The sequence below is a fragment of the Dromaius novaehollandiae genome, chromosome 1 (genome assembly GCF_036370855.1).
Source record: "Dromaius novaehollandiae isolate bDroNov1 chromosome 1, bDroNov1.hap1, whole genome shotgun sequence".
Classification (NCBI taxonomy): Eukaryota; Metazoa; Chordata; class Aves; order Casuariiformes; family Dromaiidae; genus Dromaius; species Dromaius novaehollandiae.
Window position 1 is genome coordinate 44,956,275 of NC_088098.1, and position 21,530 is coordinate 44,977,804.

The 21,530-nt window shown below is 35.9% G+C and overlaps 1 protein-coding gene across 13 annotated transcripts in view; it reads right to left on the reverse strand.

Annotated features, from left to right (window-relative positions):
- Window positions 1-752: 752 nt before the first annotated feature.
- Window positions 753-21,530, reverse strand: part of POC1B (POC1 centriolar protein B) — a 64,191-nt gene continuing 43,413 nt past the window's right edge. For 3 of the 13 annotated variants that reach the window (XM_026104153.2, XM_026104147.2, XM_026104148.2), the window contains 2 exons: window positions 9,629-9,853; window positions 7,297-8,387 (listed from right to left, as the gene is read on the reverse strand). In XM_026104153.2, coding sequence (XP_025959938.2) covers window positions 8,283-8,387; window positions 9,629-9,853 — 330 coding nt within the window. In that variant the 3' untranslated portion in view covers window positions 7,297-8,282. Of the gene's footprint in view, window positions 993-7,296; window positions 8,408-9,628; window positions 9,854-9,878; window positions 10,009-21,530 lie in introns of those variants that run through there. The other 10 variants (XM_026104151.2, XM_026104154.2, XM_026104150.2 and 7 more) reach the window with 9 other exon arrangements.

Sequence of the window (21,530 nt, forward strand, 5' to 3'; positions counted from 1 at the left end):
ATTTCAGAAAGGAAAAAAAAAAAAAAAAAAAAAAAGCAGTCTAGGGAAAATCACAGGTTCAGTCCAGAGCCGTCCCGGAGCCGTGGAGCCTGGAAAGCTGCCAGGCAAGCTGGCAGGAAATCAGGCAGGCTTGTGATGGAAACCTGCCTGCGTTTCATCGGAAGTTCATCCAAACAGATACGTTTCTGCGAAACATTTTGCTCACGACAAATCGGCATTCTCTGACAAAAACCTGTTCTGCTGGAAAACTCCCAATCAGTGTTTATTACGGTATAACGGTTCCTTAAATGAAAAAGAAACTGGATGGGTCATAGCTAACATTAATGGACTACATTTTTTATATTTTTATAGCAAGTGACTCCTTATATGGGGCAAATCTAAAAAATGAGCCCTTGGCCACTTCTGTCTGGTTTTGTCAGCGTGATGAGTGCTGAAGGCTCAGATTTGTTACCCTACAGAGCATATAAATGCAAAAAGAATTGTGAGATGCTGTGTGAGAATATGTTGCTTTTATTGTATCCCTCAATTCTGGGTTCTGAATAGCATTTTTCAAATATCACAACTTGTTAGTTTTATATTCTTCCCTGTTCCTCCCAAATCCATTACACAGAAAAACATAAGATAATTCCCTCCCCAGTACTCAGATTATGTAACAAAGGCATAACTCTCCCACTTTGAAATGACTAACTTGGTCGTTATTCACCAGAGAGGAGAGAGAGATAAATGTGGAAAACACACATGTACAACTTGGAATAGCTGAATAGCTGAGAGCATTTTTATTTCTAAAATACAAGATAAAGACAAAGTTAGTGGTATTTCCTCTTCTGTGGTTTTGAATGATACTGGAAACCTTTCTCATTTTAGCATATCTTCCAAAGGAATACCCAAAAGGCTGTAGGACAAGGTCTGCATACAAATTAGGGACTTAGTCCTGCAAACTCTTCATTTATCTGAGTTCCAGAATCAGAAATGGGAGGCTCTAAATCAGGTAGCTGTGAAGTAAATAAAGAATTTTAGCCATTTAGAAATTTAGCCATTTAAATTAATCAGGAGCTTGAGTTCTAATGACTGTATTTGTCTTTCATATACCTTTGAGAAAATAGCCATCGGTTGCTTTTCATATTTTGTCACTCAGCTATGTGAATATATAAGATTAAGACATTTTCGGCATGTAGCTTCAATCATGTGAGAAGTCCCACTGATTTCAGCCAGCAGCTTCCCACTGAGTCAGCAAAGCACTTACGCCTGCATGTGATTTTAAGAACATGACTGATGTTATTGGCTGTGTCTACACTGCCGGGTAGGTACCTTCTGCAGGACGTCCAGCAAGCCCAGCCCCAGGCACATGCCCTGGCTGCATCCTGTCTCTGTGCAGAGACACAACCAGCGTGGAGAGAAATTGGAGAGAAATCCATGTGCTCGTGTTGCTAAAGGACTGCAGTGCACTTTGTGAGAGTCTGCAGTGGGAATGATTGAGAGGATGACTGGAGGGGCACCTGAGAAGCACTCTTCTCAGCTGCATGGCCAAAAGCCCAGTTTCATTCTTAAAGTTACACACCTGTTCAAATTCTTTGATAACTTGGAGTGGTACTATATCAGCCCCAGCTAGAATGAGGCTGTCAAAATTTCTCTAATGAACCTCTTACAGTTTCTCAATAATGTGACTGTTTACAGGCTAGGCCTATACTGAACAGATTACCGAAGCTGCACAAAAGCACATAGTGTTTTAGCAGTGAAGATGTACAGATACATCAGTATGGATGGAGACCACTCAATACGGTTACACATAATTAAATATTATATTCTACTATGCTTTGCTTGATTACACTCACTGCTTAACTGAAAAGTTAATGGCATCTTCTTACATTTATACAATTTTCTTGGAAGTTAAAGCTGGTCTTGTGAATTACAAGAATTTTCAAGTCTTGTGGATTAAGAGCTAAACCCTACTTCTGCCTGCAACATCAAATTTTACGTGTACCATCATTTAATTTTAACAGAATAACCCCAATAACCAGTGCAGAACTTGGTCAGTGGAAATCATCACCAAATGTTTCTTCTTTCCCTTTGAAGTTGCTCTCTTTAGGCTTTAGCACATGTCCTGGGCTTTGTGCTCACAAGTATCACAGAACTATAATAATAATGAAAAGAATGATAAAAAATGTTAGACGAGTGCTCTCATGAGGAAGAAATGCTGCTAGGCGCATTTCGTCCTTTTCACTACACAAGTGTATCACATCTGTAATGTTTCATTTTGAGAGACATGCAAGTTGAAGGTAGCATGAAGGAACAGAGCATATGGCTCATTTGAATTTTTCCTAAAAAAATCAGAGAAATGTTTTTTAGGACTTTGAACTTCATAGACTTCTATCTCTGTGTTACTTGCTCATAAAGCGCCAGGAAACAATAGACCACTGCAAAACACTCCTTGCTTCTGAGTAATTAAACTTATGATCGATCTTGACATTTGATGCAGGTGTTGGAGTAAATGCTGTAAGCCTTCGGGTTCCATCACTGTGGCCGGGAAAGGCTTCGGTGATATGCTGTGCTACAGAGACTGGCAGTTCCTGCTACTTTCTCTTTGTTCTAATGTTTTATCTCTCTGAAAGGAGCAGGGATTTCCTCTGGGGATTAGGAGGAGGTAACAACCTGAGACAGAAGTACTATTTCATTACAATACAGTACAGAGCACAAAAGGATGAAAAAGATACATAATAGAGGTCTTTTCTTCCCCTATCCTGGCAATTGCTTCCTCTTCAGCAGCTTTGAAGTGAAGTTGGGTTCTTCTCTTTTATCCTGGTCTGTAAGGGCTCAAGCCACAAAGGGACTTATGACTCAAACAACCACTCTGAGTTGCAAAATCCTGTATTTAGCTGGCACTGAGATGCGCAGCATTTCTTCTCAGCCCACTCCTGTCTCTCTGCAAGTGTATTGAGTCCTCTGATGCTGAAGTCCCTGCTGGAGGCATGTGAAAATTGTGTAACCCTGGGCACCAGCAGGCTATCTCAGTACCCCTGCTCATGCTAAAGCTCCTGTGGGATTCCTGAACTAGATGTTCCTGCACTAGTCTAGACCATAGGTCTTGATCTAGTCAGTATCTCAAAGCACATGTCGGCTTGGGTCTCACATGAAAAGCAGCCAGGATCAAGATTTCTTAAAAGTCTTACATGCTCCCTTTAACCCAGGAGCTTTCTTTATCTGTTAGAAACCTAAGTTTACTCACTGCATCAAATATGTAGAAGGCCATCCTCCAAATACCTACTCTGTTGGCTTTGGAGAAGATGTTCAAACCCAAGATTTCTCCACCCTAGCAAAGTGCTTTAATTCTGAGGCAACTGGGTATTCTAGGGTGAAGCTGATTCAGCCGCTTCCCATATAACCATCCCATTTTACATTCAGCATTCCTAAGGTGAGAGAAAGTGAGAGTGTCTGTCCAAGAACCAGGTCAGGCTAGGCACATGCATCCAAACTGCTTTGGTGGACTCTTAAGGTTAGATTAGAAATTCCAAAAGGCCTTAATTGCATTTCTCCATTTTTATGAAACTATCAAACAGAAGCTTTTCTGATCCTATCACACCCAGATGGGTTTTTACCATTTGCTTTTTTTTTTTTCCATCTAAATCTGCTTCTGATTATGCAGCTTAGTGGCAAGAAAATACATTAGTGAAAATGAGCAATTTTTCTGCTTTAAGTTACATTTATAGATACACTAGTGATACCTTGTGTAGAACTGCTGACTCTCTTACAAAAGAAGCATTTGGAAAGGGAAGACACATTTTGTCTCGTGTAAAATTCATCAGTGCTCGACAGCAAACCTCTTCAACATGGATAAATACAGTCCTTATCCTCATATTATTAAGATGTTTACGTGTAAGTACATTCACAAGTCATAATTTTGTTTTGTAACACAGATAATAAATGCAGCTTGTCATTCACTGATCAACTTAGAAATTATTTTTTCTTGCTGGATTTAAAATTTATAGTAAAATTGGTGAGGAGTGCACTCAGCACATCCTGCTAGCTGAGTCAATTGAAATTGCACCTGTTCTTGGATGCAAGTCAAAACAAATGCAACCCTTATACATTGTAAAGAAAAGGACTTGTATGCACTTTTTCCAATTAACATCTGCCTTTTGGCAAGTCATTAACCTATTTTCTCACACGGAAACAGCTTCAATTGTATTATGCACCCGAAGCGTGCAAAAGTCGCTGAGGGGACACTCTGACAAAAACATACTGTTCCTGGATCCAGTGTGTACATACATATTCATTAATTGTTTGGGGCAAAGAGTCCACAATTTCTGACTTTTACAAGGCATACAAGGTAAACAGGTTACATAAAACTATGTCCTTGGAAATACACTCCCAGCTACCCTCATTCACCAGAAAACTCAGAGTGTTCTTGTGATGTGATATGGCAATGAAAATAATTTAGCAATGGTGTAATAAGACCTTTACGGAGAAAAATTAACTGTTTACCTTAAAAATAGCACACTATATTTATTTAAATAAAGGAAGGATTTTTTTATTATTATTATTTCCTGAATTAAATCTTCCCTCATGCTACAGGGATCTGTTCAGGCAATCCTGAAATGACTAAGAGAAGCTATTCTACCATAATTTCTCCAGAAGATTAGTTTAATCAGAATTTAAGCCTACAGTTTTTTTAAGTTTCTTGACCTAAAATTACGATAATGAAACAATGCATTATCATCTTACCAATGTAAAGGCAAGAAGCAACAATACCCCAAAGATGGGGGGTTGTTAGGTACATTTACCTCCAGGAATTGTTTTTTTAAAACCATAAGTTGATAAAAGATATGTCAACAGCAGTAACAAATAAATGATGAAGATTTATGCAGAATTCAGTGGTGTTCTTTTTAAAAAACAAAACCACAGCTCCTTCCCCACCTCCCCAGAATAGTAAAACTGTCTACAGTTTGAGTTGTCAGGATGGCCCATATAGCACACTTGATTATTGGCATAAGCTAATGTCTCAATCTGATTTTACCCAGGTATTTGAAAACCTGTATGTTCAGATCAAAAGAAAACGTTAAGTGCCACACAGTCTTATGTTGCAACATTTAGCTGTTTGTTGTCTGCCTCTAAAATAGAAATCAGAACCGTAACTTGTATGTCCAGGTTTTCTATACAAGCACTGTAAGAGTTAGGAAGCTCTGAATATGCTCTCAACGAAACTGCATATTGCAATCCAAAGTGAAAAACTGAGAAATATACCTTTATTGCTTCAGTATTATGCTTGATGTAGTGCTCAAGATAAGAATTCCATTAAAATTGACATCTCAACTTTGATGGGAATTATAAGTAGAATTTAAGATGCATTAATAACTGGCAGCATTTCTTTCAGTTTGGACACTGTGTTTCTGCTTTGTTTATAAATTTCCACGGATGTGCACTGAATTGCTAAGCTAATTCATAACACTTTGAAACTGGAGGAATTTGAAGTTCTGTCTGTTTCTGCAGCGACAGTCTTTCTGCAACACTGGTAGGAGATGCTCTTCATTCTGCTAGATTCTCTCTTTCCCTCACAAACATCAGAGATCTACCACATTTTGGAGCATGTGTTTCAGTAGTTATGGTTTTTCTGAATAGGCAATTGAGCCATTTTTGCTTTTTAATTCAGTAGCTGGCCCGGATGCTGTAAGTGGTCTTTCTTCAGCAGGATGTTGTATTTATAGAGGGATAAGTTAGCCTGAGGAAAGCTGGATTGCCTTAGGTACATGGTTTAGCTTGTTTAGAATGAGTATGGATATTCAATATTTCACTGCAGTCTGCAATATAGATATACCTTTCATACTCATTTAAAGATCTCTGCAATTATTTTTTCAAATACACCAGGAGCACAACTAAGACTGAACAGCATTCACTTTCGTCTGTCTCTCAAAAATAATTCAAATCAGTCAAGTCATCAGTTATTTGCCAGAGTGAAAACCCTACAGTAAATACTGGGAATAGCTGCTTCTGAAGAGTTTAAGCAGCCTCTTCAACTGCTTTCAAAGAAAATTTTTATATTCCATGGCTCTATTTGAAATCATATGGACCAAGAGAATGAGATAATTAGTTCATGACAAATTTCCTTCAGAAAGAATACTGTGCTAGGTGGTAGCTGTATTTTAGGAGAGCAGGCGCACCTTGAGGAAAATACCTCCGTCCTTTTCTCTAACAACCGCCTCTAATTATGCAAATATGCTACATGCCATGCATGTTGAGGATTTCAAAATCAACAGACTACCTGATAGAATGACAAGAACATGCCTTCGTTTGGAAATATTATGCTATTTCACCAGATTCACAAACAACAGAGGGATAAACTGGATTAAGTAATAAATGCTCCACATAAACATGCACTGAATAAGAAGGATTAGTAATAGGAGCTAAGGCAGAAAGGAAATTTTCAGCACAGAGTTTATTAAAAAAATAAAGAAGTAAAAAAATATTGCCGATTCTTGTTGACAGATAATCCTGAGAAGCCTGAAAAACAAAATAAAAGAATCTGCAGATAATTAAAAGAAATGGAAGAAAATATTAAGAGGAAACAAGAAACAAGCATGAGTCTTTAATGGTTACATTTTTTGTCTTCTAATGAAAGCAAGAAAGATCACAGAAGTATTTACAAATGCAAAAAGGAAAGCATATCTGATATAAAAGACAGTATTTACATAACTATGCATTATATAGCATTATAACCATTTGCATAATCAAAGGTCAGGCTGTATACATTGGAATATACAAGACCATCATTTCACAAAAAGTCTGTGGCTAGGATGTTGCATGGAAATAGTTGCACCCAAAAACTTTTAAGAACAGGTCATTTCTTTGCAATAAACAGTACTACTTAAGCTTGAATTGAAAATACGTAGTAATTGTTGACAAAATTCAGTTTACCACTCAATTGAAGTGATGTCTAGACATCCAAAAGTGATTATTACGAGGAAAATGAAAAGTTTTAAAAAAATCTACTGCTCATTGCTTTGGCTTCAACTGCAATAGTATTTGCACGGCGAGATTCTGTGCTTAAGCTGAATTCTATTGACTTTAATGAGGTTCAGTCTAGGAAATGGGCTTTAGCTATGTACAGTCCGTTGCAGGGTTGGATTAAAATGCCCCCACTTCAATTGTCTTATTTTTCAACATGCAAAATACAAAGCTGCAGAAATGGAAGATGGTTTAGTTTTGACTGTGGATTTACAAGAGATGTTCTGCAATTGCCATTTAAAAATAGTATGGAAACATAAAGAAGGAAAGATGTTCTCTATCAAAAAACAATACCTACAATTTTACGCCTTTCTAAAAATCATATCTTTATTAAAAATAGAAACAAAATTCATCATACATTGCAAACTGACTCACAAAAGGTCTTTACTGATTTATGGCTTAATTTATACAGTGTTAACTCATTTCTAGGGAGGCCATTCATAGCATGCAAAGTCTGAGCACCTCTGCAAGTCCTTGGAGGATGAGAATCTTTTGTATTTATGATACAGACTTCATATTATTTTGTGTTTGGTTCTCTCATTCTTCAGAAGCATGAAAGCAAACTTTGCTCTTCTAAATATGAAAAATGAATTTTAATGGATTACATAAAGAATGGAAATGCAAGACAATGCACCAGTCTTGAAGCTGAATTCACAGATCCAACTGTTGTTTCAAAGTTTAAGTGGCTACATTTTAATATTTGGAACTGAAAGTTTTTACACTGAAACATCTTGCAATTGCCGCTGAAATATTTAGAAGATGTAGAGTACCTGTTGCCACTTTTTCATAAAACATTGTATAGCGTGTAAGAGACAACCTATGTCATTTTAGCAATTAGTGGTAATTAGGCCTTATTTAATTTAGGTGCTTGAGTAAAATTGCCTTAGCACAAAGAGCATCATTTTCACAGCCCTTATCTGGGCTGAAAAACCTGCATAGTGCACTTCCATAATAATTACTGCTCATCTAAAATTGCATAGTTTGTTGCTTAGTTGCATTTAAAGATCTTAGGTTGAAATAACAGTCCTGTAATTTTCAATGGGAATGATTTTAGAAAGTATTAGTTTTGGTTAGGCTACCTTTTATTAAATATGTAGCAAGCATATCTGCTTGCTATCAATATTTAAAATGTGTTGTGTGTGTTTTCTTCACTTTTTATTGTACTGACTTGTTAAAATAAGGAAAAAAAAAGGTTTTTTGCTTACAGCCAAATACAATGAAGCAACATTTATTATTTCCTTGAGAATATATGAAACATATTCATCAGTACAGATCATTTGCGCTTTTTATTCTCCCTCTCTTCCCTGAAGTAACATTTTTTGCTGATTTTCTAAGCATTCTTTCAATTTATCTTCAGTCAAAGTGAGCCGTTGTTCCAGGATTGAAATAGTCTGCATGAAGAGGACAGAACCTTCAATTTATTTTTATACAATTTGCACAGTATTATGAAAGTATGCAACACAGTAAATAAAAAATAATTATTTTAACTAAACAAGAAAAAAATTCTAAAATGCCTTTGCCATAGCTATTCCACTATTTACTACTATATTCAGTAATAATGGTTTTGTATCTGTGGAGATTGTTTAAAGGTTTAAAACTGTTTTCACAAAATATTTCCCCTGGAAGTGTGTGTGTGTATGTGTATGTGTGTGTGTATTATATATACATATATGTATGTATAAATTATTCAGAAATACTATGTGGAAATTGTAACTTTATGTCAATAGAAAAACAGTCATCACTGGAGACCCCAAATGATGTCTTCCAACAACCTAAAAGATACTTTTCAGACATCCAAAAAAACCGATGTTAGAAAAAAATACTACTGAAAGGAATTCTCCAAGAGCTCACCCTCTTTTAAGAAAGGTAGGTTTCTGGACACAGGCTGACAGTCTCTTTTTAATTTAATTTACTACACAAATAATTTTCAGTTGATGGCTTTTTTCTCCATTCTTACTAAAACTTACTTCTTGAGATAACATATATATTGCAAAAGAACGTAGAAAAAAACTTAGCCATTACCTTTTGATTTGGTTTAATGCTTAATGTTTTACAGACCATAGTTGTAACTTAAAACATAAATTGGCTAAACCTGGATTACTAAATAGAAGCACTAAGCATCTGCAAAGAAGTGACTCAGAGTTACTGACTGAGCCTAATATTTGTGCTGTTTCACTGACACTTAGAATTATTCCTCTGCTTAAATTGGTAAGCCAATACCTCGAGCACTAAGTTTGAAAAAGAATTTAATGGTACATTGCCAATTTACCTTGTTCATCCCCTGCTAAAGCATGACTGTTCAAGCTGGAATCTGATAATATCTAGTCAACAACTGGCTTCTGGTAAGTCATTAGATCTCGCTATTGAAAAATACCAACTTTTTCCCCCCAGAGTTAAAAATACACCAGTAATCTTTGTGATTATGTCGCAGGAAGCATTCACTTCAAGGAATGCAATATAATTAATATTTGCTGAATGGAAAAAAACAAAACAGTCACTTGTCTATCTGACCATTCAAAATAACCCCACAGACTTTAATACTCTGATTTATGAATATGGTTCCTGGATTTTTTTACCCATTGACAGCATTATCATTCTCCACAGTGAGTGTTATCTGTTATTGCATACTTACTAGAGTTAAAACATCCAGCTGCTCCACTATGTGCTCCAAAGCATTACCCAGGGATGGAGAGATGCCTCTTTGCTTCTCCACATTATGCATAGCTGATTCGCTCTCATTCTCTGACTTCCTTTTGGGACTTGTAGCCAAGGCTGAGGCAGGGGGATACGGCGAATCTTCACTGCTGACATCATCCTTGAATGTAAAAACACCATTTGAAAATCCAGCTCCCCTTGTCTTCATGTAATTGGAACCATGCAGGAAGATAGGCAGAAAAATCTGTTTTTTTTAATGTTGTAAAAATCTGTTTACACACATATAAACACATACAACTGCCTTCAGATTTGCTTCTTGTACCAGGTCCAATTCATAACACTTCAATTCCTTCTGACCTAGGAGAGAATTTAAGCTGTAATGGATGAGGCAATAAACATTCATGGTGTATTGAAAAATCTCAGCAGTCTTTACGAACGATTTCAACATGAATATGTTTCAGGTACGTATGACTGAAGAACTAAATGCTTTACTGCTGGAGTTTTAATTTAAACTTGAAGAAATACTATACCAAACCAGAGTTTTCTTCAAAAAGATAGCTCTAGTTCACAAAGGAGTTCATTCACAGCAGTCATATGGATCACATCTTTCAAATTGGAGGAGACGACCACAAGGGTTCCTTCCAACATCATAATATGAAACTTTTATTTAGTATGAAGTGATAAAAGATATCTGTCGTCTTCTTTGATAATAAAAAGCATTAAGTAGTTTTTAGTTATTTCTTCAGTTACATTTCTTTTGGAGAAGCCTATTCCTTCAAAGAACAGGAGGAGGAAACTACTGAAAAGACCCACACAATGCAAAGTTGAGAGAGAAATAACTTGGATGTATATAAACATTGCTTCAGGGTAAGTGAAAGAGCATGATCTTTCCAATCACTTCTGTTTTTATTTGTGCTTCTAAGTTCTTAATGGCACTTTTGAGTCAGTAAAGGTTAAATCATCACTAATTCACTAGATGGCCCTTCGTAACTTTACCTGACTTAATAATGGCTTGTTGAGATTTCTTTGAAAACTTCTTATAGCTTAAGACAGTATAAAAATAAACTAAAATTAAAATAATCTGAGGTAATCATATTATCTTATCTCTAATTATATCTGTAATATCAACAACCACTGTACAATAAACCTTTTCAGCAGTTACAGCTCAACTCTTTCTCCGAAATTTCTTGACAGCTGATGAAAGTATCCATTAGCTACAGAAAGAAGAAATTTTACAGTCTTATCTAATGTATATATAATACACAACATTTATAAAGTACTCAAAATATTTATGTTGTAAAGATGAATAGATTTTCAAATGAAAGTTCTTGAAATCATTGTGAGCTATTAAAAAAAATCCTGCTAAATCTCTGAAATAATCTTGTAGAACTTAAATTGCTAGGTAGAATTAATGGCAAAACTTTGTAAGATTGCCTATGGATGTTGATGTGTCACCAGTACCAGGGGGTTTTAGAAACAGTTTAGACAACTGTCAGCAAGGATTTATATATAGTTGACCCTGCCTTTGAACCAGGTAGTGATGAGTGAAATACTATGGTGGCATCATGATTTTAAATATATATAATACTAAATCATATGAATATTAACAAGATCTGATATTGCTGCAGTATCCATAATACTATTCTTTTATCTTGTTCAGTGCCATCCTGCACAGTTCTGGCCAACCACACACTCTGTTCTCTGAACTGACTGTGCTGATTCTTCAAAATCTTTTTTTCCGTAGTGTTGGGATAGTGCTACATGCATTTCCTTCATTCTCCACCAATGGGAGGGGACTGAGCAAGAGGCAAGTTGTGTCCACCATCTACCAGGAAGAGTTTTTCTTTCTCTTAGCAAAGCACAAGAGCAAAGCAGAAGTACCAGACAGAGTCACTGGAAGGCTGCGGGTCTAGAAAGGCGAATGGCTCAACACAGAGCTTATGTTGGGGTAAGAGGGTTTTGTATCTTAGGAAGATGAGGGTGAAGAAGAAAGTCTTACCACTCTCTCTGATATGTTGGGTTAAAGGCTCCATGGTGGGGTTAAGTTCTGCAGGGACAGGTCTCAGCCCTGAAGTGAGACCCATCAAGTGCAGAGCATGGGGTTTGTAGCAATAGTGGCACATAGCCATACATATATTTGAGACCTTAACTCATAACTCTACAAAACCATAAGGAACCCTTCTGAGGGTTTGATAATACCATGGTATCTGGTATTATGTCACTTGCATTTATTTCATTATTATAAAAGAATCAGGTGGGTGGACTAGAAGGTGTCTCCAGTTTCCTTCCAGACCTCTTTTCTGTGCCTGGTGACTGATTTACACAAATAAAGTAAGCATGTCAGTACTGAAGGTCTGATCCAACTCATACTGAAATCCACCAGTGATTTGTATAAATGTTGAAGCGTGTCAAAAACAGAGCGTTAGACATCAAACTACAGATTTCATCTAAAGTTAAGCACCCAGGGCTGTTCTACAGAACATCTGAATGGTTAAAATATTTCTTCAGGACTACAGGGAACTGGCCTTCTCAGTCTAAGGTTATTCAAACTCATGGCTCATGGTGCAGTGCCTTGTCAGCTAGTCTGTTTGCTATTAAGGGTGAGAAACTGTGGAAGAAAGGGTCCTCTCTCCAGCCATGCTGTTAGAGTTTGGTCCCTGGCCAACAGAAAGCAGCTCTCGTTCAATGGTTAGGATACTCTACCAGGAGCAGGTGAGTTCTGTTCCCATGAGCAGCTCTGTATTTTATTTTAAATAATTAGTGGATAAAATTAATGAAAAGTCCTTAAGAGAAAGGACTGCAACTGAAAACTTCTCCACTCCTAGCTAGCAAGTCTAATTACTAGGCTTCCTCTTTCTCTCTGGTACCATGAATTTCAAATTCATTTCAATATGAAAAGCTTGTGATGTCAAGTCCAATTTATTCCAAAGAATGATACATTTTCAAGGAGTCGCTTGTTAGCACAACATAAAATAGAATATAAACCGTTTGATTTTTGGACAAGGTAGACAGGAAAGAAATATGAATTTCCCATTTAATTGTACTTTGCTTTAGCTCCTTGCTTTACAGTGTTAAAAGTCCTCAAGAGAACGTGCTTTGAGTATCTCCAGTTTTGGTTCATAATGTATCCCCATACATTTTTAGATGCACGAAGTTTGTATTGCAGCTTAAGACTGTTAAAATCTTCCCTTTGCAGACTTAGGTATGTGAGATACATTTCATTCATATCCTAGAAGAGCTCAGACTCACTGACTTACCAAGTTATATCTGAGGTCTTTGGAAAACAGGATTAATGAAGCTTTTTGGCCTGCTTACTAACTCGTAAGATGGAGATAGTTCCAAATGCTGGTTAACATGGAAAAGATGAAACTTGCTTCAGCATTAAAATGTTCATGAAAAAATGTGGCTGTACACTTAAAAGTCTCCTGTCTTACAACCTATTCATACTGCAAAGAACAACACCCTCATATTTAACTACAACAGGAAAGTCTCTTAGAATAGGACTTTTTAGTGTGATTTCTTTGAAAAGAGAGTGAGATGACAGAAAGCTTGCTTTTAGCTGTAAGCTTTCACTGCTTGCCTAGTAGCTTCCAAGTTTCAACTACTATTAACTAAATTTGACAGAGGTAGTGGGATCACTGATTAAGTTGCAGCAAATGTCAGGAAAATTGGAGGCAGGGTAGAGGAGACACACATGTTGAGTGAAAGGCAGGTAGAGCATCGTATATTCTGTGTGGCAGCAGTCAAGAAGTCCAGTACCATCACATGCCTTATGAAATGCAGACAGTTGATGAGATTTAAAACATCACTGAAAAATTACCAGTTGGGACAGGAACAATTTGTTTGTATTGTGATTTCCTAATGAAGCAAAGCTTATGCAATCATTCTTTGTGCACACCCGCATGTGTCCTTTTAAAATTTTGGCACCTGTTGCTGATTTTCGTCAAATCTCATGGAGAAGTACGGGTCTCAGAAGTGATTAAGTTCCTTAAAGCTTCAGGAAAACATATGCCAGAGATCCTAGAAGTAAATGTTGCTGTACAAGTTCACACCTTAGTAGCTCACAGGGGAATAAAGTTGTGAACTCCAGAAGTGCAAGAAAGACTGATGGGAGTCCACATTTCAGACACCAGTACCAATAAAACCATAGGAAATAAAACTAGCTTAGTTTGTCTTGTGTTCACAGAGCTATTTGAACTGATATTTTGAGAAGTAAATTCATCTTCTTGCTGTTTGAACAATACAGTTAATTAGACAATACAGCCAAACCAGACGTAACTGTATTTGAACTTCAAGCAATGTTCTTTGATTTTCCTTAAGGCTTATTGCTTTGCAAATTCAGTGTTCTTGGGATAATCTATTATTTCTCAAGTACTTAAAAATAATCAAAAATAGACTTAACACTCAATGGTATTCATCTTCAAATTATAGACAGATAATTAAGAGTTAAATTAAGAGTTAAAATTGGTTTAAACTAATAGATATTTTTAGGACCAGAAGAGGAAAACAATCTGACATTATTAGACATTGACAAGTTTTTCTAAGAACAGTTCTACTTTGAAGTAGATGTTTCTCAGTTTCTTTTCCAAAAAGCCAGCTGTATACAGACTGAAAATAAAGTAGAGATTTCAATTTAAACTCCCACAAACTGATTACAAATTTTGCTATTAAAGCCAAACTAGGAAGTTGTCAGATTGGGTAAACAGAACAAATAAGCTACTAAAAATCTCCCCAAACATCTTTTCATACAGTAAAACTGTAGAATGATCCAAAATCCAATGTATCAGAAAATAGGCTGTGAAAAATGCTTTGTAGCTCAGTAAATTGACACCAACATTGCCAGTTCAGCGTATTAGAAAAGTCTCCTTGTAATTTAGTGATTTAAGCAGAAAATTGTGATTCTTCTGTTATGTACTCAAAGATATAAAGGGATGATGCGATACAGGAGGACTTACATAAATAAGGCAGAGACCTCAATATTTGTCAAACCTGAAAGGATCAAATATAGATAAGAAAATAATTGAACTTTCAACATTAATAAGAGATAAAGGACATGAGACAGTTTCCAACTTATTTAAGTTGTGCTCATACGATTGGAAATTTAAGTACTAGAAGTTTTTTAAATATAAACCTGATACTTCATAAATATAAGTACATACTTAATGTCTGATAGCATTTAAAATCTCTGCAAATATCCAGAATGTGATAACGGTGACAGTCTTCACCAGCTCAGTGAAAGGGCCATAACTGCTGAAATCTAATGCAACACTCATATGCCAAAAACTCGTCATAAAGGAGTGACACTAGTCTAAATAGACTTCCTTTACTTTTGGATAGCTATCAGTTTATGCCCATCACTGTCATTCAACATAAAATACTGTTTTATAAAATATTTTTAAAGGAACTCTTTCTACCTAACGGCCTCTTTTACATAAATCATTTAATGAATTGTGTTCCCTTTCCTTCAAACTAGTCCCTTTATAAAGTAATCTAAATATTATCAGTTCATAAGCAATGTTCTATTTATTGCCAGCAATGTAGTAAAAAAGCCTCACAGTTCAAAAACCAAACTCTCTGTAAGGCTTCAGAGCTATAGCTTATTTTGAGAGAATAAATTTGAATAAGGCAATCAATTTTAAATTGTTACTTCTGAGCAAAGCTAAAAAGAAAATTAAAATGTGTACAGTGTTTCTATTCACAGACCGTTAGTAATAAAATAGACTCATATTTGGGCAACTTCATGTCAGTTACAAATAAGGAGGAAAAGGAACAGATTTAATTAATCAATAGGAAGTTATTACCATGACATTACCAAGCGGATGTTCAGTAGAAAATTAAATGTAGCCTATAAATGATGTCATAAACAGAAAAACATAATTGCTCATCTTTGTTTTCTGTCAAGCAAAATAGCCAAAACTCTGTGGGTGATACATAATGAATTTGTGAAAAATGCTTACACATAACCTTATCACCCCTGCATATTCCCAAGTGTTTTCCCATGAAACTTTCACAGATCAGATAGGGGGGAAAAAAAAAAGACTGAACCCCAGTATCCCTTCATCTCATGATGTATAAGGATAGAAACTGAGTAAAATGTATCCATATATACAGGTGCCTGAACAGTTTTATTTATAGGGGAAGAAAATTCCCCAAAGTAAAAAAATATGAAAAAAATCCAAGTCTGTGTCAATCAACTGAAAATCATTAGTCTTCAATCTTCTAAGAGCTTTGAATTCAGAAAATATATACAACAGCTTCCAAATGAATACCCTAATAATCCTATAATTAAGATGGGCTTAAATGAAAAAGTGACATTGGTAAGCTTCCTAATGAATCACAAAAATTGGCATGGCCTGCTTTTTAAAAATAATCCTTTAAATTTTGAACACACGGTACATTTGACTACTAATACTAAAACATTGCTGATACTGTGATTAAAACAACTACAAACAATTAGTCATAAGAAGGGCATTAGGCTCAAACAGAACGAAGAGCAAAGGCGGAACAGTGTAGTCTCCCATCTAGCAAATCTTAATTTCCCTGTCTTGGTTTTTTTTTTTTCTTTTAAAAGGGGAAAGTTTTTCAGAAGTAACAATATTGTCATTATTTTTGCTTTTTCCTCCATCATGTGAATCTATCCTCAAACTAAAATGGTTCACTGTGGATAAGTTATGTTGAACCATCCAGCGGTTCAGGGATATTGTTTCTCTGTTTTTTTTTTCCTAGGCCAATTACTCACAGATAGCTTCTACTGCCTCGAAATTATCTTTTTTCAGTGAATAAGTGATCCACTTAAAATACATCTCTCTGATCTATTAGACTAATTTTAAGTATGCTAAATCACAATCTATTTTATGATTTTCTATGGTAGAAAACTTTCCTTTAGTTTCAGTCGATGACAGCACTCTTCACTTCCTCTCTTTGTCTTGCACTCAAACAAATCAGTGTCATGCATGGCAAAAAACTGCCTTGTGCCAATTGACAATTTTCTCCATCTTGTCACTTGATGAGGTAGTCTATGTATATTTAATTTGTAAAATTTTATATAAGTTTTGCATTCCAGCAGTAAAATACAGATTAACTATGTGGCATATCTAAAAAAAAGTTCTACCAGGCATGTCTAGTTTTAGCAGAACTCTTTCAGAAGAGCAGAGAAGGCAGAATTTCACATTTAATTCAAAGTCTTGCACAGCTTCTTAGGCATCTTAAACTTCTCTAGTTCTTAAAAGAATCTCCAAGTTAAAAACAAAACATTTGAATTGAAAGCACTATATGTAAGTGCGTTTTATTCAGTCTGTCAAGGAGATATTTGGTTTCCTTCTCTCCAGCACAGGTATCATCACTGAAAGTAGCACACACTTTAATTTAGAACCTAACCATGAGTGCAGGTACCAGGATACATATTCCCAGCCAACAAACTGAGTGATTCTTTCCCTTAGCAAAACAGACATTTTCACCCCAAAGAGCATACCACTTTCTTGGTCTTGCAAACAAGAAGTTCAGCTTGATGTGAGCAAGGTTTATAAAGGTCATGAGGTCAGTACAGTACAATAAAAAACGGTTGCTAAATTGTGTTTTAAAATATCAGTACAAAATTAACTGAAGTCCTGATGCTACAGCTATGCTCTAATTAATCAATTTTATGTATTTTCTACCAAGATTACAGCTATATTAAATTTACCATTAGTGAGATGGCATAAAATAGTAAACTCTTCTGTTCACAAGAATATCTGAAAATATTCTGAAGAGACTCTTTTATGTAAAGAAATCATACAGTACTTTACAAGTGTTCTTTCAAATATATATTGAACTGGCTGTGTTGTTTTGCTATACCAGTTTTTTTTCCAGAAGTTTTACTTGTGATTGCTACTGATGGTCTGAGAAAACTCTGAAAAACAGTGCACATCTAATGCACTGGGTATTATGCAATTCCACATGTGCAGAAGCGAGTACACAATAAAATTTTGCTCCATATTGCATGCATATTAATGAGACACAGAAAAACAAAAATAATCTCGGTTTTGTGTAAGGTATATAAAAATTAATTAAAATCCCCCACAAAAAACTCTTAGAAGTCCACAAACAATTGAGTATGTCAACTTAATAATAAATAACCTGCTTCTATAAGATATTTCTAAACTCTTAGATTATCAATAATATCTAAGCTTTATTTAAAAACAGAAAAAGGGTTTTTTTGACTTTGCTCATTTTCTACAATTGATCTTAATTTGTTTAGAGCTAACATCAGTAGTTCCCTGCACTGTCACAGTCTGAGCCTGTAGAGGGATCCACAAAAATGAATAGCTATGCTCTGTTTCTACTGGATTTGTGTGCATGTACATGATATATTGGCATAATCAGTGTCTAAATTAGCACTTTCTGTTGTTTAATGCCATTTTCTTAAAGGCTTATCTTGCTTTTTAACTTTGGATAAAGTTAACCCTTGTAATGAAACACAGTCCCCAAACCCAGCAGCTATGCAATTTGTAAATGAAAAAAAAGAACACAACCTCTCAAACGTATTCTAAGCAAACCACCAGGTTTTAAGCCTTTAGAGAGAACTGAACATTTTCTCCTTATAAAGCAAGCAATACTATTGAAAAGAGCAAAAACAAAGACACAGACAAACAAAATGAACACCCTGCACAAACTAACTTATCCCAGAGACAAATCATTCAAGGCTCAGTTTCCAAAGGTGAGAAATTCCCTGCCAGGAAGTCAATTCTAAATATAACAGTTCAGGAAGACCATATTCAAATACTTCCATAAATTATAAAGACACTTACACACACCACAGACACTAAAAATAACAATATGTACCCTATGGCACAAAGGTAAAGGCTCTTCAATATATTTGGAAATAGCTTCAGCAGGAAGCTCTGTAAAACTGAGAAGGACAGATAACATGAAACCATAGAAACATTCCCACTATTCACAATCACAAAATAAAATAGCCAATTTTAATTTAAGCAAATTACTCTGGACTGCATGCATGCACACATACAAGGGAACACCTTATAGCTAAAATTAATCCTGAAATTTCAAGTGATCACTTGTTTTAACCCATATAGAGTTCTATTAAAAATTATATTAAACAACTCTGCTTGCAGAACTTGTTATCCACACTAGGGCCGAGAAAGGTTGAAAAAGGGCAGGAGAAATACTTGTACCACAAACTGGCAACACAATGAAATAGATACTGGAGGTGAAGTAATGGAATCAGTTGAATAACCCTGTATGGCCAGGGCTTCCTTTCTAATACTATAAATACTATTGTCTGCTAGGCTGCATATTACAAATCCAAAACAAATCTAAAGAAAAAATTGGACTCTTTGATGTTGCATCATGCTAGAAAGGCTGTGGGCAAACTCCCTATCTGCATTGTAGCAGATTGCAGAGGGCATCAAATAGATGGACAGAAGGGGCCAGGGTCACCTTAGACCTGACAGTGAGATAGAAGAGAGTATCTGAAGTAGAAAGCAATGTTGTAGACTGTGGAGGGGAGGAAAAGAAGAGGGGGAACAGAGCTAGACAATACCCTTCATTATCCTGTGCTCGTGTAAGAAGGAAACAGAGCTATAAAACACTACTGTTTTGCCCTGGCACACAGACAGGGGGAAGCAAGCCTGAGAGTTGAGGAAGTATTTGAGTGAGAGCACAAAATACTCATCCGGAGCATTTCTACTCAGAAGAAGGAGAGCTGTGCTTCCAGATTGCCTGCTCATGACTTCTTTCTGTCTTCTTCCCCCCACTTAAGAAACTAATTGAAAGTCTCTCCTTTAGACCAATAGCTAGCTATAAATCTAACTGTACTTTACAAAGAAACAATACCTGGTAACAGTATGATTTATTGTGCACAGTCATAACAAATATAAGTGCTAGCACTTCATTTATCTTCTTAAAATAGCTGGCAAAGTCACCTATTATATTCATTGGTATTGTTCAAAAAGAACTTACAGTAAAAAAAGATTGTTTAACAAACCTAAATGAAGGAATTTCTCCACTTGAAGGAATATTTACTTCCAGGAACACCAAATCAAAACCATTTTTCTCAAGTTCAATTTTTCAAACTGAATCATATGCAATATATCACAATATATACTTATATAATGTCTCTTAATCTTTAGGGTAAACCATTCTTAATCAAGTTATACTATATTTAAATAAGATGAGCTAAAGGAACACACATCTATCTCAAACCCCGTGTCTCAATAAGAACAAACAAAAAATTATTGAAAGGAAAAACCTGAAAGTTTTTGCCAGGACAAAGAGAAAAAAAAGGACTGAAGGACATGGGCAACCTCCTCCCAAAGCTTGCAGAAAGCTGAGAATAACTGCAGTCTCTGTGCTCCAGAGTGAACAGGCAAGGGGTTTGATGCTTCCCAAGAAGGGCTGGGAGGGTGTAAAGGAGAAGAGCACAGAGCTGTCTATACTGCAGAGCCTCTCTTGCTATGTAGACATGTTCTACATTAGCGGAGCCCCCGAGTGCAGAAGTACACAAAGATATTGAATCTTTTTTGCCACATCTTTTTTGCTTTTTTGTACATAGATATACATATATATATATATACACATATATATAAAGTATATATGTGTATAGATACACACAAAAAGTCTTCTTTCAAGGTTATATGTGAAACCAAGAGAAGCTCCTTCCTGTTGGTATAGCTGCATCCCAATGGCTTTTGCCAGCATAAGGATGTCAGTGATACGGTGTGAAATTTTTTTGTGGTACTTCATACCAGCATAACTCATGCCAACAAAACTTTATTGCATAGACAAACCTAAGCTGCATCCCATTAGCAGGTGCTAGGAGGTGCAGAGCATTCACGCAGAAAGACTTCACTGGGAAGTCTCCTTTTGTATGAGATCTGTCAGCTTTAACTTTTCTTCCCTTCAAAGTAGGGGTAACAGGAGGGTATTCCAATTAACCAGGTGGCAATCTACAATACCATTGGGTTTTTACTCCCACTTCCATGGAGCAAACAATGTCCTCCAATTCAAATTATTTACAAGAAAATGTCAGCGAGTAAAAAGCATTAGAAACTAAGTTAACAATCCAGGACATAAGAGTCCAACGAGAAGTCCAACGGTGCCAGCACGATTGCTTATAGATTTTGCCAAAGAGCCAGATGCTAATGTGAGAAAAAAAGACGCGTAGCATTTCACAGCTTGGAATTTAAATCTCCCTGCTATGGCCAGGAAAAAAATATTGTACTATGCAAGTGTGGTACACTGTTCTTCAGCATTTCACTGAGGCTTTTATTAATAAAATGTTAAATTTATAAAGGATGATGACAGGAGATTTGAGGAGGACATCAATACTTTAACAATATTGTCACAGAAAACAATCATAAGGATAAAATGAAGTTTCTTTAATTGAAAAATTGTTTGCAAGTTTATATGCTTTTATTAGATTTTGTTTAATAACTGGAGGAAGAAGCAAAAGTCCCCACCAATCTCTTTCAGTGCTCAGCATTAATAATACACTGAAATTTTGGACATGCTGTCCAGTTTGTCTGGGTGAATATAATACTTAGTGCTGTTGAGCTTAGCTCAAAGGTAGGATTTTTAAAAATTGCTTAAGCAGCACTAACATGACTTTGTTCTTACCTAAGTCAGCTGAGCTCTACAATTTACTGTAATGGGAATAAAATTAGGCAATTGAAAAAACCTTTTGAGAATTGCGTACAAACATCCAAAAAATGTTAGTTTGGAGTGGTCTGACATGCTTGTTATACTCCTGAAATATCATTTATTTTAATTAGTGTTCTATTATAAACTTCTGTCAAAATACACACATTGTTCAGTACCAATTAAACTGCTAAATGTCTTGGCACATGAGATCAGTAGGTAGAATCTGCTTGGCTGTATTAAAA